A 17563-nucleotide genomic window follows, 5' to 3' on the forward strand; every position below is an offset into this window, starting at 1 on the left:
TCTGGCAATTGTACTCCTAGGTATTTACCCAGTGAATCAAATATTTATACCCATACAAAAAGCTGCATGTGATTATAGCACCTTTATTCATAATTTTCCCAAACTGGAAGCAACCTAAATGTCCTTCAACAGATGAATGGATAAACTGTGGTCTGTCCATACAATGGAATAGTAGTCAGTGATAAAGAGTAGTGATCTATCAAGCCACAAAAAGACATGGAGGAAACGTAAATGCATATTGGTAGGTGAAAGGGGCCAGTCTGCAAAGGCTCCCTACTGTATTGTTCCAACCATATGACATTCTGGAAAAGGCAAAACCATGGCAACAGTGAAATGACCTGTGGTTCCCAGGCATTTGGAATGTGGGGGGGGGGGGGTGGTGGTGCAGGGGACTTCTAGGGCAGTGAAAATATTCTGTGACACTATAAAGGTGGATACATGTTATTTTACATTTGTCGAAATTCATAGGATGAATAACACCAAGAGTGAACCCTAATGTAAACTATGGACTTTGGGAGATAATGATGCATCTTGTTGGCTTATTGACTGTCACAAGCATACCACACTGGCACCAGATGCTGGTGTCGGGGAGATGGTTATGTGTGTGTGGGTCTGCGTGTTGGGGTACCTGGGGGCTGTGTGTACTTTGTGCCTGGTTTCACTGTGAGTCTAAAACTGCGTTCAAATATTGTCTATCATTAAACAAACACACAAAAAATAAACACTCCACCAAGTGCCAAGACAGAGAGAATATAGAGTTTAATTTTCTACAATGGAGAAAACACAAGCCTTATAATTTTCTGCCTCCACAGATCATTCGACAGAAACAGGCTAAGAACCCCTGTTTTGCAGAAAGGATTCAGCTAACGAGGGACTACTGTTTGAGGGGGAAGCTGATTGATGAGATAGAAACTGCAGGCACCTGTGAGAAGTCTGGCTCTGTCTGTGTAGCTGACTAGGGATTTGTCAGACACTGTATTCTACTAAATCCTTGGAATTCCCAGGCACCCAGGACCCACCAATTGTTTAAAAAACATTTTTAAAAAATATTTATTTATTTTAGAGAGACAGAGGGAGATCATGTGGACAAAGGGGCCACGGGAGAAAATCTCAAGCAGACTTCCCTGCTGAGTGAGGAGCGGGACATGGGGCTTGATGCCATGATTCTGAGGTCATGACCAAGAGTCGGATGCTTAACAGACTGAACCACCCCATGCACTCCTAAAAAATTGTTTTAGACATTGCAGACTTATAGAATATTAGTTGCAAGAACGGTATAAAGAATTCTTTTATACCAGATTTGGGTGGTATAAACACCCAATTCTTCACCCAGATTTCCCCAAATGTTAACATGATTACATTTGCTTTATCTCCCCTGGCCTCTCTCTCTCTCTCTCTACACACACACACACACTTTCTCTGCTATCATTTGAGAATAAATTAAACACGATACCCCTTTCCCCTCAGAGACTCCACTGTGTATTTCCTAGGAACTCCTACATAACCACAGTACAATTCTCAAGGTCAGGAAATTAACATTGATAAAACAATGCTGTAACCTGCAGGTAATATTCGGATTTTGCCAATTGTCCCAGTGATGTTCATTACAACAAAAGAAAAGTCCCGGACCATGCGCTGCATCCAGTTGTCATGTCTTGTTGACCTCCTTTAACTAGGACAGGTCCTTAGTCTTTGTCTTCCACACCTTCTATCTTTTTGAAAAGCACAGGCCAGCTGTTTTGCAGGATGGGCCTCAATCTGGGCTTTTCTCTCATTTCTTCATAATTAGATTCAGGTAATGCACTGCGGGTAGAAACGTCACAGAAGTGCTGTGTTGTACAAATGCTGGGGATATTAATTTGATCACTGGGTTAAGGTGGTGTCTGCTAGGGTTTTCTGCTGACCATCCCGCCAAGCTTATTTCCCCCCGAGAGCAGTCCTCTGGTACAAAGTAGGCAGAATGGAGGATGTTCACAGATGAACTGCAAACAATCTTTCAACACTCAGTTTGAGCAGCCTTCATGTGGGGCCATCACTGAGCCTTCACTCCCCTTTATAGACTGAGAAGTCTTTGCCGTGTCCTGAGTCAGCACTTAGCATGCTACCACGGTCACTTCCCTGGTGGTGTCCAAAGACCAGCATGACTGGCACACAGTTGGTGTCTATAGACACTGAATGAATGGATGGAAGTGGGGGTGTGAGGAGAGAGAGAAGAGGAAAAGTCCAGCCTGACGACAGATTTTGGGGAGATTTTTCCTGATCCAGTGTCTGCAACTGGAGAGGAAGCTACCGTGTCCAGCCTGGCCTAACTCTAGTTTAGGCAGAGGGGCAGTGTTTCGGGACTGGGTTATCATTGGTGATCTGGGTAACATGTGGAGGGAAGACCTTAGTGGTCCCTACATTTAAGGCAGCCGTTTCCGGATTGCTGCCTTGCAGAAAGGCAGAAAGAGGTGATATCCTTCAAAGAACAGCACACTTGGTGCTGAGGTGGAGGAGAGAAGCAACTTCTGGTCATTGAATGACTCACCAAGGTCAGGAGTGACCCATCTGTGTGAAACTCCAAGAGGCAAGGCTCACGAGAGCTCACTCACACTGCCATGTCAAGGGAAGTGCCTAAAAGTGAGAAGAAATCTGAGGCCAACGTTCCAGGTGTGGAGAAGCTATTCTGAGCAAGGAGCTAGTCAACAGAGAGGATGTCACAGTTCAAATTCAATAAAGCAGTGGATTCTATGAAGGAGACTCAGGGAAGAAAAAGGCAAAATATTAGGACTAAATTTTAAATGGGAAAAGGTAAGATCTAATTAGATCCAAATGAAAAATCCTTAATCAGTTATTAACAGAAAAGGTAGACATAAAATAAGCAAGCTTCTAAAAGGCAAAGTCTCATACTAAAACGGAAGGCCAATTTGCTCAGGAAACTCATATTTCCTGCCCACTTTGTTTGCTTGGAAAACACAGGAGAGCAGACCATCTGGGGTAATTAATTCTGGGGTAGAAATGTCAGAACCTGGGTAAACAGAGATTAGCGCCAAGATAAAAACAATAAAAGGAACCAGGAACTAAAAGAGAAACCACGTTTCAATAAATTCAAAGGGGTAGAATTCTGGACAAAACTCAGAAGAAGATTCCAGGGAGAAACCTATTTTGCCATTGGTTAACTTTTTGAACAAAAAAAAGTCCTGGTGAGGACTCTTGCTCTTTCATATTTAAATCATCTCAGGTTTTCAATCAATTTCTGTAAAATGTCCACAAGTCAAGAAGAAAGGTGTGTAAATACCATTTAAAAACAAACTCCTGGGCAGCCCGGGTGGCTCAGCGGTTTAGCGCCACCTTTAGCGTGATCCTGGAGACCCGGGATAGAGTCCCACATCAGGCTCCCTGCATGGAGCCTGCTTCTCCCTCTGCCTGTGTCTCTGCCTCTCTCTCTGTGTCTCTCATGAATAAATAAGTAAAATCTTAAAAAAAAAAAAAAAACTCCTCAGAACCTTCCCTTTCAAATACTACACCCCAAAGCCACAGAACTGGAAGAGGTTAAGTAGGCAGGGGTGATTAGCCTCCACGGTGATTGAACTTGGCTTTGGCAAACCGTGCTTTAATGGTCTGTTGCTCTAATGTCCAAATAGCATGCCCCATAATTGGGAAGCAAGTGTGTCAGTCAGGTTCTCAGGCAACTTTCTTTGCTCCTCTCAGTGCTAACTAGGGACACTCCAGTGCTTGGCCTCACAAAGCCACTGGGAACAGCATCTCAGAGATAGCAGAAGAAGATGTTCCTTCTCCTAGAACTGCAGAAAAGCATTTATTTCACAACAGAGAGCTAGTTCTGACAAAGCGGTAGGTGGAGAACATTTGCTAGAGCATCTATCTCTGAGTCTCTCATCTTCTCTCACCTTCTTGGAAGCAGAGACATGAGCCCTGATGGGAACCTCAGGCGCTGGGGTTCTCAGAGAGGCAGGAAGTACAAAAGTACAAGAGGACAGTTTCCACATTACACAGAGAGCAGGAAGAAAGCTCTAATCTGGGCTGGTTCAATCATCTGTTTTTGGTTGAGGGAACCAGGTCCTGGCAAGTGTAAGTGACTACGGCGGGAGCCTAGACGGCTGACAGCCTGACTTTCTCCCTCCTGCACCCATAAGACAAGCACAATGGAAAGATTCACATGCCTGGACCTGAGGCCTCACACAGAACCAAATCTGCACATCGTGCACGTGTCATGACCACACTGTGTGCCACATGAGCAACAGGTGCTACTAGAAATTCATGAGCAAGGTCAAGAAGTGACCTTGGACTTAGACTTGGGTTCAAATCTTGGGATAGATGCCCTTTCTGAGCATCATTTCCTCCACTGTAAAAGAGAGAAGTTAAGTCAAGTGACTTTGCTACTTAAACTTATTCAGCTTCAAACTACTTTCTGGAATTGTTAAGGATTAAATAACATAATTCAAAGCACCTTAGCATTTTAGATAAATCGGCATTTGGTGGTGCTTACTATTGTGAGCAGAGCTTTACTACCAGATTCATGAGGCAGATTGTCTCTCAGTTGAAGCAAGGTAATGGGGGCCTGACTCGGGGAATTGGGAGAGATGGCAACAGATTTAAGAGACATTTCAGAGTTATTATATCAGTTATCTATTACTCCATAGCAAACCACCACCAAGCTTAGTAGTTTAAAACTACAATCATGTATTTTTCACAAATTCGCATCTGCAATTTGGCCAGGGCTTGTCTCTGTTTCATACAGCATCATCTGAGGAAGATCAACCAGGAGCTGGAGGGTCCTCTTTCCAAGATGGCTTACTCACATGGTTGGTAAGTTGTTTCTGGATGTTGGCTAAGAGCTTAGCCAGGGCTGAGGGCTGGAGGCATTGGTTCCTTTCCAAGTGAGCCTCTCCACAGGGAAAGCCTGGGCTTCCTGACAGCATGGTGGTTGGTTCCAAGAATGAGCATTCCAAAAACAGTGAGGTGGTATTTGTGATTTCATCTCCAAAGACAAGACTACTTCTTCTGTACTCTACTGGTCCAGGCAGGAATGCAGGTCTATCTAAGTTCAAGGAGATGACAAAACCCATCTCTTGATGGGAGTCTAGAAGGGCATGCATCATAAAAGTCCCATCCATGCCTGGAAAACATAGCCTGCCATTGGTAGGGAATGACATGATCTGCCAATGATTGACTACAGGCAGTGAGGAAGAATGAGTTATTGAGGATTACTGAGGTTTCTGCCTTAGGTGACCCCGTGGTGCCATTAACAGAATTTGGGAACACAGAGGGTATTGTTAAAGTATTCAAACAAGGAGGCCATTAAACTGGGGTGGTGCTAAAACCATAATAGCCTCCATAAGCAAACCAAAACTTAGGCCAGAGCCAAAGAACTCAAATCCAGGCAAGTGAAACTTTAGAACCCATCACAAGCAGCCAACTAGGCTTTCTAAGTAAGGTGACTGCTTAAGTATAACCAATCACATAATTGCCTTGCTTTGCTTCAGTGACTTCCCTGTGAAACCTTGCCCCAGCTCCTATCAGGTGAGCACTCCTAACCACTTTTGGGTCAGCACTGCTCAGTTAAAATTGATATTTGTGCCAATAAGCTCTTCCAAAAGCTAATGTGCTTCAGTTTATCTTTTCCAGCAAGTCTGGGGTGATTACTGGCCCTGAGAAGACCATAAGTAATGTGAAGACTGGAGCTTGGAAGGGGTTAAGGGAGTTTGGCACACACAAATCTTTTAGTTGATATAGACTAGAAAAAATGGTTGAGGAGGAGGAAAGGGAACAAAAACCCAGATTCTTCGAACACAGTATCTCAGTGGAAGGAGGAATGAACAAGTGGACCTAAGTAGGACAAAACCCATTAGATTTCAGTTTCATGGAAGCTGAAAAGAAGGTGAGTTAAGAATTGAAGTGGATTGGGGATCCCTGGGTGGCTCAGCGGTTTACCGCCTGCCTTCGGCCCAGGGCGTGATCCTGGATACCCAGGATCGAGTCCCACATCAGGCTTCCTGCATGGAGTCTGCTTCTCCCTCTGCCTCTCTCTCTCTCTCTCTCTCTCTCTCTCTCTGTGTGTCTCTCTCATGAATAAATAAAAAAAAAATCTTAAAAAAAAAAAATTGAAGTGGATTTAACATCCCAAAGAAGTTCAAGATGGATTAGGAATGAGTAAGAGGCCGTGGGCTAGGAAGTGAGGGTACCCTGGTGACCTTTGGGAAAGTAATTCATAGCATGTACCATTATATAGCCCTTTCTAGTGTTAAAAAAAAACTGCAACACAAGGCTGGAATGCCTTGCTGGAAAAGAAGCCACTCCTCGCCTCCCTCCCTCCCCCCATTAATAGCAAAAGTGAATAGATTAAATACCTAAATGTTCAGACCCAGAACTATAACACTTCTAGAAGAACACACAGGAGAAAAGCTTCATGGCATTGGTCTTGGCAGTGATTTCCTGGGGATGACATCAAAAACACAAACAACAAAAGCAAAAATAGACAAGTGGGACCACGTCAAACTACAAAGTGTCTACACACTCAAGGACAGAGTGAAAAGACACACTATGGGAGGAAATATTTGCAAATCATTTATCTGACAAAGGGTTGATATCCAAAAAATATAAGGAACTCCTTCAACTCAAAGCAAAAATCCCCCAAATAGCCCAATTTAAAAATAGGCCAAGGACTTGGGCACCTGGGTGGCTTAGTGGTTGAGCATCTGCCTGTGGCTCAGGGTGTGATCCTGGAGTCCTGGGATCAAGTCCCACATTGGGCTCCCTGCAGGGAGCCTGCTTCTCCCTCTGCCTGTGTCTCTGCCTTTCTCTCTCTGTGCCTCTCATGAATAAATAAATAAAATCTTAAAAAAAAAATAGGCCAAGGACTTGAATAGACATTTCTCCACAGAAGACATTCAAATGGTCAACAGGTACATGACAAGATGCTCAACATCATTAGTCATTTCCCTAAATGCAAATGAAAGCCACAGTGAGATACATCATACTTGTTAGGAATGTACTATCAGTAAGACACAAAAGGTAACAAGAGTTAGAGAGAATATGGAGAAATGGGAACTCTGGCCTACTGCTGGCGCAAATGGAAAATGGTGCAGCCACTGTGGAAAGCAATATGGAGGTTCCTAAAAAAATTCAATATAGATATATCATATAATCCAGCAGTCTCACGTCTACACATGTATCCAAAAGAGGTGAAATCAGGATCTTGAGATGGTATTTGCACTCCCATGCTCACAGCAACATTAGTCACAACAGCCAGGGTGGCAACAGCTCACATGTCCATTAACAGATGAGCGGATAAAGAAAATGTACTATATGCCCCCAAATGGTTTATTGAACCTCAAAAAAGAAAGAAACCCTGCCAAATGTGACAACGTGGATGAGCCTTGAGGGCATTATGTAAATAAGCCAGTCATACAGGACAAACACTGCAGGGTTCTGCTCCTATGAGGTACCAAAAATATTCAGAATACAGAGAAGCAGAGAGCGGAATGGTGGTTGCCAGGGATTAGGGGGAGGGGAAACGGGGGGCCGCTATTCAATGGGTATAGAGTTTCAATTATGCAAGATGATTAAATTCTAGACATCGGTGTGTTTGCCTGTAGTTAACAATACTGTACTGTATACTTAAAAATTTGTTAAGACGGAGATCTCATGTGAGATGTTCTTACTGCCCAAATCCAAACAAACAAGGATCGTCCCTCCCTCAAAAAAAAAAAAAAAAAAAAAAAACCCTAAAAACCCACACAAAGAAAGCAGAAGTGTATTTGAGCAGACTAGCTCCACTGCAACTTCTGAACAGCGAGGGTAGGCCAACGGCAGCGGTGCGCTCAAACTTGAAGGCCTAAACGTGTCCCGACCCAGTGCTCCAGGGCCAGCTGGGCTGAGAACTTGCTGTGCGTGTGAACACGCAGAGGGGACGACGGCACGAGGGCACAGAGCCCTGTGCTGACCCATGCCCGTACAGATGCTCCCTCTCTCAAACCTCATAGTGGCTCTGTGATGTGGGGATTATTACTCAACAAAAGCCTTTTTGGTTGAAGTGTAATCAACATACAACACTACCCTGGTTTCGGGTGTACAATGTACTGCTTCAACAATTCTATGCCTTTCTTGGTGGTCACCATGGAAGTACCATGTGGGGTCACCACCTGAGGTTGGGGTTATCATCAGCTCCATTTCATGCACGAGCTTGGAGTTTAGGGGATGGTTAAGGTGGCAGGTGCAGGGTACGTGCAGAGGCAGCGCCTGAGCTCCATGGAAGGATGCTACAGTATCCTTCCTTCACTGTTCAGGGGATCCTTTTCAGCCTGCTCTCCATTGTATTCTAGGAAAACTGAACTCCACGGGCCTCCTCCCAGAATTCTAGAGATTAGCCTTAAAGGTGCAAGTCTTCATATGTCACAGAGGGAGTCTTGGAAAGATGTGGAGGTAGAAGCCATTCTGCATTATGAAACTGCCTTCGGCTCAGGGCATGATCCTGGGATCTGGGATCGAGTCCTGCATCGGGTTCCCTGCAGGGAGTCTGCTTCTCCCTCTGTGTCTCTGCCTCTCTGTGTCTCACAAATAAAGATCTTTAAAGAAAAAAAAAAAAGGAGTATCAATCTGCTGGGCATCTGGGTGGCTCAGTCAGTTGAGTTGTGGAGATAAGTCTGCCTTCAGCTCGGGTTATGATCTCAGGGTGCCTGGGATCAAGCCCTGCATCAGGGTCCCCGCTTGGCAGGGGGTGGGGTGGGGAGCCTTCTCCCTCTTTCTCTCTCCCCCTGCTTGTGCTTTCTCTCTCCCTCTTAAATAAAGAAAATCTTAAAAAAAAATAGCAATTTGCTGTGCAAAACGGAAGATCTGTATGATTTTTAATTTGTTTTCTATTAATATAATCTGCTCTTGCAAGTGTTATTTGAATACTGAGATTTGTAAGTAACCCACGACTTTAGAAATTGTTGCTGCACCTCATAAAAATTACCTCTGAAAGAAACTGTCCTTCTAATTGTTGCTATGGGTTCAACAGCAGCCCCCACCTCCACCCCTCCAAAAAGGAGGCTGAAGGCATACCTACCTGTACTTTTGAATGTGACCTTACTTCCAAAAAAGGATGCAGATGAACAAGTTAAAGTGACATCACTAGGGTGGGCCCTAATCCAACACAATGGGCTCCTTATAAGAAGGGAACCCTTGGACATGGAGAGACATACACAGGAACTTCACCTGAGGCTACCCAAAGCTGGAAGAGGCACGGAAGTCTCCCCAAAGCCCTGACAAGGAGCCAACCTTGCTGACATCTCAGACTTCTGGTTTCCGGAGCTGTGATAGGAGACAATTCTCTTGCTTTGGCCCCCAGTTTATTGGGGGCAGCCCCAGGAAACTCATACAGCAGTCTAGAAAATAACGTAGCAATCACTGTATCTCATCAGTAAGATTTGTTCACTCAAGACAGGATCACCAGCACGTTTCTCCTCTCCCGCATGCACAACGGAAACATTAAAACTCTCGCCCAGCTCGAGCGTTTTGTAGAAAATGACGGCCCTGCTCTGATGACAAGCGTTCTTCCTCCACACCGCTGCTGCACACAGGCACATAGGGTGTTAACTACCCGTTTCTTTTTCTTCTGTGGCTAGCCTCTGCTCGCTCTCTACTGGCTGCTCTTTTCATTGTCCCCTTTTAAAAATTAATTAGTAGGTTTTAGATGTCGCAAATATTTTTTTTTTGTCGCAAATATCTTTCATGTATCTTTGCTCACTTTTTATTTTAAGATTTTATTTATTCATGAAAGACACACAGAGGCAGAGACACAGGCAGAGGGAGAAGCAGGTTCCCTGCGGGGAACCCGATGTGGGACTCAATCCCAGGACCCCAGGGTCACACCCTGAGCTAAAGGCAGACGCTCAACTGCTGAGCCACCCAGGCGCCCCATTCGCTCACTTTTTAAAACAACAATACCTAAAATTCCATATGTATTTGAGATTTTCACGAGGGCAAATATATTTTTTCTTTTATGCCTTTTGAATTTTCTGTAGTGCTCAGGAAGTCTTTCTCCATTCTGAGATCATGACAATCCCCCATCTTTCACCCAGTATTTTTATAGTTTCATTTCTTGTTTAGGAATCAGGCTTCATGTTTTCCCTGATGAACAGCTAGTTGATCTAGCACCACTGACTGCCAGATACCACCCCTCCCGCTGATGTGGAATGCCACTTTTACATAAATCCTTAAAGGCACAGAGGTCAGTTTCTGGCGTTGGTTCGTATTCTGACTCCACATACCTTTCTTCAGCAACAGGCACAGAAATACAGGTGCCGGCATTCTGCACGGCCAGATGGTGGCCCCTGGAGGACACACATGCAGACTGCCCCCTGGGGGCTACCACTGAGCTCTAGTTCTTTGCTGCCACGCAAAGATGCAGGCCTGGTGTTGCCAGCTCTTCTAAGTTTTCAAGAGGTATATGTGAAATCTCATTCTTTTTTTAAACTAAAGATTTATTCATTTATTCATGAGAGACACAGAGAGAGGCAGAGACACAGAGGGAGATGCAGGCTCCCCGAACGAACAGAAGCCTGATGTGGGGACTTGATCCCAGGACCCCGGGGTCATGTCCTGAGCCAAAGGCAGATGCTCAACTGCTGAGCCACCCAGGCGTCCCTGTGAAATCTCATTTTGAGAGTGATGGCAATAATTTTTCTAAGTTGCACACAAAAGCTGAAAGCAGTTGGTGGTGCGCAGGTAGGCCTCTGAACAGATGCTGACAGGGAGGGTCAAGGCCACACTGGATCTTGGTGCCCACCACTCTCTCCCACTACCAAAATTAAGAAGTAAAAGGGGAAGGAAGAGTGGCAACAGCACAGCTCGGGAAACCTGGGTTATTTGTCGCCCCCTCCCTGGGGAAGACAGGGATGCTGTGCCCCATCTTACCTCTCACCCGCAAGGGTCAATGATGGGCTTCCTGGTTGGCCTGGCAACTAGGAGATGCTAGGTCAGCATGAGGGTAACTTGGGTCAAGCCAGGCCTCCCAGACCCTGCCAGGGTGAGTGACAAAGGAGCAATGCCAGGAGTGAGGTCCTGGCCAAGTGTGGAGCAAGATTCTGCCTCCCCCGAAACAAGCTGGAAGTGCATGCCTCCTTTCTAACAATAATGCAGCCTTCCTGGATACCCAACTTAACAGTTTAACCAGCAAAGAAAGGACCGAGGCCTCCAGCTTTCACGTGTGTGGGGGGTGGTGGGGGGGGTGGTGGTGGGATTTGCTGGTAGCAAAGACAACTCACATGATAGAACTTGTGTTTAGAGAAGCTCCTCCACACACATTCCCTCATTGGTCTCACAATGCTGTGAGGCAGGCAGTGTCTCCCCTTCTGCAGGTAGGGGTAGGTACTGCCCTTTACAGAGGAGGAAACCAGCTCTAGGGGCAATTCAGATGGGCTCCGGATAGTTCCAGAATATGCAGGAAAGGTACATGGAGAACACAGACTGCAGGCCCCTCTCCTTCCCGGTGCCCTCCTCTGCAGACTCATTCCCACAACAAATCCTTACTGAACACCTCTGATGGATTAGGCATTCGTCTGGGCCTTGGGGGCACAGCAGTACACAGATGCAAGGCATTAGCCTTCTCCTTGGCTAGGTCAGTTTTCCTCACTCTGAACCATGACCCTGACTGGCCCTTGCTCTGTTCTTCTCTGGCTGGCGCAGGGACCTCTGGCCAATGTTTGCACTTTGCTCCACAGTCCTTGGCTACTGGTCATTTCCTGGAATGTACTGACTTGTTCCAGAAAGACATGCTTTTCTATTCTTGAGGCAGAGACACCTGGCAGACTCAGACCCAAATCCCATTCCTGACTTCATTCTGATCAACTTCTCAAATATGTTTCAGGCAAGTCCCACAATTCCCTATCCATGCCGTTCTGAGAGCATGGAGGGCACACATGGTTTTCCTTGAAGCAAGAAATAGAGCTGAGATGCTGAGGTGGCCAGTCTCCAGGGTATGTTGGAGCAACCTCTTTTCTCATTACTTGTTCTTCATCTACATCTTTTCCCCTGATGCCCCCATCTTCTGGGACATTGTCAGAGGAGCACACTTAAGACCCCATCGGTTCATGTTCTGCAGGCAAACATACTCTTCTTACCTGTAGTTGGTAGAACTCTGTCCCCCAGAAAGCTACATTCAAGTCCAAACCCCCAATACCTGTGAATCTGACCTCACTTGGAAAAAGGGTCTTTGCAAATATAATTAAGGTGAGGCTCTTGAGATGAGATCATCCTTGATTGAGGTGGGCCTTAAACCCAGTGACACAGATTTGGTATCCAACGGTGTCCTTGTAAAAGACAAAGGAGAACACACCCAGTCAAGGAAGGGAGGCCATGTAAAGACCCACACAAAGATGAGGCAGAGACTGGACTTATTTTACAAGCTAAGGTACACCAAGGGTTGCTGGGAGCCACCAGAGAAAGGAGAGATGCATTGAATAGATTCTTCCTCAGAGCCTCCAGAAGGAAGAGACCCTGCTGATACACTGATTCTGAACTTTTGGCCTCTAGAATGGTGAGAGAATAAATTCCTATTGTTTTAGGTTGCCAAGTTTGTGATCATTTGTTATGGAGGCCCGAGGTCCCAGACCTTACCTGGTTTTCCCCTTTGAGCAAGGACTGCCATGGACAATATGACCAACCAGAGGGTAGCCTTCATATCCCTTTCCCTGGGGAGTATGGCACCAGTTCCCACATGGCTGTGCAGAGCCCACGGATGCCATGGGTGCCCACTCAGCAGGTGCCCTCTCACCAGCAGAAGAGACCCGGGGCCCCCTGTGAGGTGCTGGGTTCTGCAGCTTCTGGAGCAGTGGGATCGAGGTCCTCATCCATATCAGATCGGTCTGCCCCAACCTCAGCCCTTTCTTCCTGCCTGATCCAAAGGCTACTTTCTAGCTGTTCTTCAGCAATTTCCAGCTCTTCCTCTGTTTGTAAAACGGCCACAGTTTCCCGGGGTAAGTGTGAAGAATACAGCCCGAGTTTGGCCTTAAAACCAAACATCGCTTCATATGGACTCTGCTGTAAGGAAACGTCAAACAGCTGATTCTTCACCATCTGCATGAATCTCAGGCCTTCGGCCCAGCGACGTGAGCGGTTACTCTGCATCCAGGCATTTACCATGTTCTTAACATCATGGCTTGCTCGCTCCAGGGAGCCTGGGCCTTGGCCAGGGTGGTGCTTGCCACAGACAATCTTTAGGTCCGGCCATACCTCATTGAGCTCATTAACAACCTGGTTTGTGAACTCTACGCCACTGCCAGATTCTAACATCCTAGGTGTACCAAGAATTGTGAAGATATCCAATAGGACACTGACCACCTCATGGGCCTGTTTCGCTTTTAGTGGCCGTAAAATAATAAACTTGGTCAAGTGGTCCTGGTAATATAAAATAAACTTGAACTCACCATCAGCATTTGACTGCATGTCAAGTACTTCAATCTGGCATCTGGAGTCAATGTCCTTAAAAGTCATGGGCTTGGGGGCAAGACCTCTCTTAGGTGCTGGGTTCTTCTGGTGACATTGTTTACACAGTGTCAGATACAAGACAATGACTTCTTTGGTGACATTGCCGTATTTTCCTTGTAGCTCCTTGAGCATGCGTGTCCGCCCTCCATGTCCAATACTGAGATGCGTATCATGGAGAATATCAAACAACTCTTCCTTATGCACGTAATACCGTATTCGATCATGTTCTCCATGAGTAGCTTCTATTAGTCTCTCTGTGCCTTGCACAGAGATCACGTCGTATTTTGCTGCACGGCGGTAGTCACGTGATGACTTCTTCCCCTTCTCCTTAGCTTCTTTGACTTCCTTTATTGTTTGAAAGTACTTTTCTTTGGAAAATACCTTGCTGTTGTAACTTTTGCTTTCTACTAACTTTGTCACACTTATGAGAAACTTCTCTCTCATGTTATGTATCTCCACTTCCATATCACTTGCATTGGAAATGCCAGAGGGGTTACTTCCAGCTTTCTGGGGCATCATGGAGAACTGCAAGAAGGAGTCTAAGAAGAGGAAAGAGAAACCACGTTAAAAATCACTGCTATTCCATATGGAAGACTTTCCCTACAAAGTTCCTCACTCTTCCATCTGATTTTTGAAGATTACTACATAAAAGAAAGATAACAGAGTAACAGTACAAGGCAGTAACAGAAAGCAACTAGAAAGCCAGCTAAGATCACCCAAACCAGAGCATGTCAAAAGAATTTTAAATCACCAAGATACATATACAAAGATGCAGTAATTTTAGACTTTAGGCAAACAGAATAAATCAAACTGTTAGCTCATAAAGCAAAGACTAACTGGTCTTTATTAACTGAATGGGAGAGAGGATAAATGGAAATGCTTAAGGAAGTAGACTAATATCCTCCTTCAGTAACTTTTAAAATATAAATGGGAGAATGTTGCTGGAAGGAACACATGATAACAGCAAACTCTGAACTTGAAGTTAGCACCAGGGAGGGCTTTTTAGCCTTCCCACAATCAACATAACCATTTCTTGTGGCTGAAGAGTCTGTCCCCATTTTAGGAGAATCAAGGAGAAAAGTGGTAGGAAATTTTTGAATGATGGTTTTCCCTGTTGACTGTACAGAGGATTAGTGAATGAAGATTCTGAGTCCTTACCCTCAGGGACCACGTTCTCATAACTGTCTAACATCTTCCCCTGCAGTAGTCTTTCCCAGAGGCTTCTGAATACTTCCAATCTTGGGTCATATCCTCAAATGTCACTACCTCTTGAGATAACACCAGCTGCTGCCAAGAATGGGGCCTGGGCTACAGAACAGCTAGCTACAGCAGGATTTGGGGAGAGACAGTGGAAGGTACCAGGAATGGAGGCCTGCCAGTATAAACGGCTCAGAATATGAGTCATGGGAATATTATAAGGAAGATAACAGAAGTAAAGAAATGCTCTCCAATCCAACAGATGAGTCCAGCTTTGTGGGTGAGGAAAACAAGTTTTGGCCTCCTAGGAGATCTACAAGCCTAGACTGTTTTGACGTTGCCTGAGCTGAGGCCCACATATTTCCGGAACAAAGCAGAGAGTCCAAGTGAACTTGGGTATTCCAAGACTGGGAGACACTTTTGGGTACAGGCTTGATGGCTCTGAAGAGAGGCAGCAGGGTTTGTTTCCAGAAATGGAAAAATTGCACCTATGTGCAGAGAGATTTGTCAGCAGAGTATCATGCCAAAAAGAGGTATGCCAAATGGTCCACACTCCACCATGATTGGAGAATTTCACAGGGAGAGAATCTGACACTCAACTGAGATTTCTTAGAACTCCCGGTTATAGGATGGTGATGCGGCCCCAGGAAGAATTCACATGATGAAAACAGGAGATAACAACAATCTGAGGAAAACAAGATCCCTGGGATCCCAGCCATCAACTGTAGAGCCGAGGGGCAGAGCAGAATCCTGAAAAGCAGAGAAAGATGAAAAGCTTTCAAAGCTCTGAATCTTAGTTAAGCTGGGGTCCTGAAGGTTCTCCACTAAAAAGGCTTCAAACTCCTTTGCTCACCATCACTAGTTGGCCATAGAATATTCCTGATTCTAAGACATTATTGACTATAAAACCGTTGACTTACTGATGATTTTGAGGGGAAAAAACAGAGAATCTATATTAAACGAACACATCCAAATTACTATTTGAAGGTAACATACATTTTAGTATTAAAGAAATAGAATGTTTGCAAATGCTGTTTAAGTCTGAGCTTAAGATCCTCAGTGCAGGGGCACCAGAGTGGCTCAGTGGTTGAGCGGCTGCCTGCAGCTCAGGTCGTGATCAGGGAATCCTGGGATCGAGTCCGCATCGCTTCTCCCTCTGCTTGGGTCTCTGCCTTTCTCTGTGTCTCCCATGAATAAATAAAATCAAATCTCAAAAAAAAAAAAAAAAAAAAAAGAGAGAGAGAGAGAGAGAGATTAAGAACTGCATTGAGCTTACTGGTGCGATCTGTGACATGGGGTAACTGATAAATGACCTTGGTTGGAGGAAACTGGAAACATCTCAGTTCCTCACCTACCTGTGAGTCCTCGCTTCAGCGTCCCAGACCTGGAATGTCCTTCATTGATCTTGCGAATCCCTGCCCAGCTCAACTCAGCCGCCTTCCTGATGCAATCAGCGGCTCGAGCTGACTGCCACCTCTCCCTCCTCCGGAGAGCCCGAGCCACCCACTGGAGCGCTCTGTTTTGCATTTGCAGTCGACTGGTTCAGGTGGACACAACCCAGCAGGTAGGGGCTGAGCCATTTACCCAGCCGTATTCTCTCAGAGGGCCGAGGGGTTCAGAGCTGAGACAGAAGATGCTCAGAGGATGTGAGGCAGGCACTTCCCGTACAGGTGCGTACAGGTGCAGCGCGCCAGGCCGTGCGCGGGGACGACTGATTGGCGGCTTGGGAATTCCACTTCCGACTCTAGCACGGACCGCGTGCCTGCCTCGGGCAGCTTCTGAGGCTTCAGCTCCCTAACCACAACAGGGGGAGGTACCGGTCGCCTGATGAAGAAGCGGGGAAAAGGCAGATGAAGCACTTAGCACCGCTTCCCCGCACCTGCCGACAGACACTCCGCCAGCTCCCGGAGACCTGCCGCGGGCGCCACCTCCCCTGCGTAGCCTTCCTCCCTGCACCCCCGCGGGGCGCGGCCACACCCCCTCTCCTGCGAGGGCCTCCAGCTCCCAGGCCGGGGGTAGGCAAGGAGGGCTGGCGGCCCGCGAACCCCGGCGGGTCGGCAGTCGGACGAGGGAGGCCGGGGCAGTGAGGGTAGGTGCGCCGGGGGCCGCAGCGTCGGGGCCTGTCCCCTCCCCGCCCCCGCCCGCGGGCCTGCGTTCAGCCGCCGCCACACCTCCCGCCGGCGCCGGCGCTCCCAGGGAGCTCGCACCGGAAGCCGCTCGGCGCCGGCCGGAAGCCCCTCCCCCGACGCCGCGAGCCGCCGGGCGCCTGTCCTGCTCCGGACGGGGGCCCGCGCGGGCCGTGCGCCGCCTGTCGTTTGGCGGTCTGGGGTACCAGCGGCCCGTCTGCGTGATCTGGGCAGGGCGAGCCACCAAGCCCGGACCCCCGCAGCAGGACCAGTGATTCCCCGTCGTTGTGGCAAAGCCTGCAGCCTGGAAAATAGGAAAGTAAAGCTGCATTCGTCATTCTGCACCTAGAAGCTTCACTAAGCGAAGGCAGAGGCGGACGTGCCGTCCGTTTAAAATGAACACTCCTGGGCAGCCCCGGTGGCCCAGCGGTTAAGGGCCGCCTTCGGCCCGGGGTGTGATCCTGAATACCCAGGATAGAGTCCCTGCATGGAGCCTACTTCTGCCTCTGCCTCTCTCTGTCATGAGTAAATAAAATCTTAAAAAAAAAAAAAAATAAAACATTCCTTAAAAGTGCAATCTCAGCACTTCTTCTGAGACTGCCACCCCTCGGAGCAGCACCAGCACAAACAAGACGGTAAGGGGGGCGGGGCAGTGGAAATCAGCAGCTCTTGTTCCACACAAGCCTTAGCCCACCGGCAAGACTGAACATTCACACTCTATGCACATCTAGCCGCAGCCCAGTAGCAGTGAGACAGAACCCGTTCAGGAGACA

The 17563-nt window shown here is 46.9% G+C and overlaps 1 protein-coding gene across 9 annotated transcripts; it reads right to left on the reverse strand.

Moving 5' to 3' along the window:
- Positions 1-734: 734 nt before the first annotated feature.
- On the reverse strand, positions 735-16892 carry KRBA2 (KRAB-A domain containing 2). 9 transcript variants are annotated; one of them, XR_005359475.1, is made up of 4 exons: positions 16020-16807; positions 11247-14006; positions 6348-6432; positions 735-1803 (listed from the first exon to the last, which is right to left on the reverse strand). XR_005359475.1 is itself a non-coding variant. In XM_038536830.1 (4 exons), the coding sequence occupies exons 3-4, from the start codon at positions 14657-14659 to the stop codon at positions 12751-12753; spliced, it is 1290 nt and encodes a 429-aa protein (XP_038392758.1). In that variant the 5' UTR covers positions 14660-15414; positions 15661-15873; positions 16020-16807; the 3' UTR covers positions 11248-12750. The 9 variants fall into 9 exon arrangements, 6 of the variants coding, with proteins under 6 accessions (XP_038392761.1, XP_038392758.1, XP_038392756.1 ...); XM_038536830.1 differs by lacking the exons at positions 735-1803; positions 6348-6432 and adding exons at positions 14626-15414; positions 15661-15873 and having other exon boundaries at positions 11248-14006; XR_005359477.1 differs by lacking the exon at positions 6348-6432 and having other exon boundaries at positions 12598-14006.
- Between the last annotated feature and the right edge of the window lie 671 nt (positions 16893-17563).

The sequence above is a fragment of the Canis lupus genome, chromosome 5, assembly GCF_011100685.1.
Source record: "Canis lupus familiaris isolate Mischka breed German Shepherd chromosome 5, alternate assembly UU_Cfam_GSD_1.0, whole genome shotgun sequence".
In the NCBI taxonomy this organism is placed as follows: domain Eukaryota; kingdom Metazoa; phylum Chordata; class Mammalia; order Carnivora; family Canidae; genus Canis; species Canis lupus.

Bases quoted from the DNA above. Each gene is read 5' to 3' on its own strand.
- KRBA2 (XM_038536828.1), bottom strand. From the start codon at position 16,191: ATGCAAAACAGAGCGCTCCAGTGGGTGGCTCGGGCTCTCCGGAGGAGG. The intron at 14,007-16,019 runs GTAGGTGAGGAA...TCCTCTTCTTAG, and splicing joins GCTGAAGCGAGGACTCACAG to ACTCCTTCTTGCAGTTCTCC.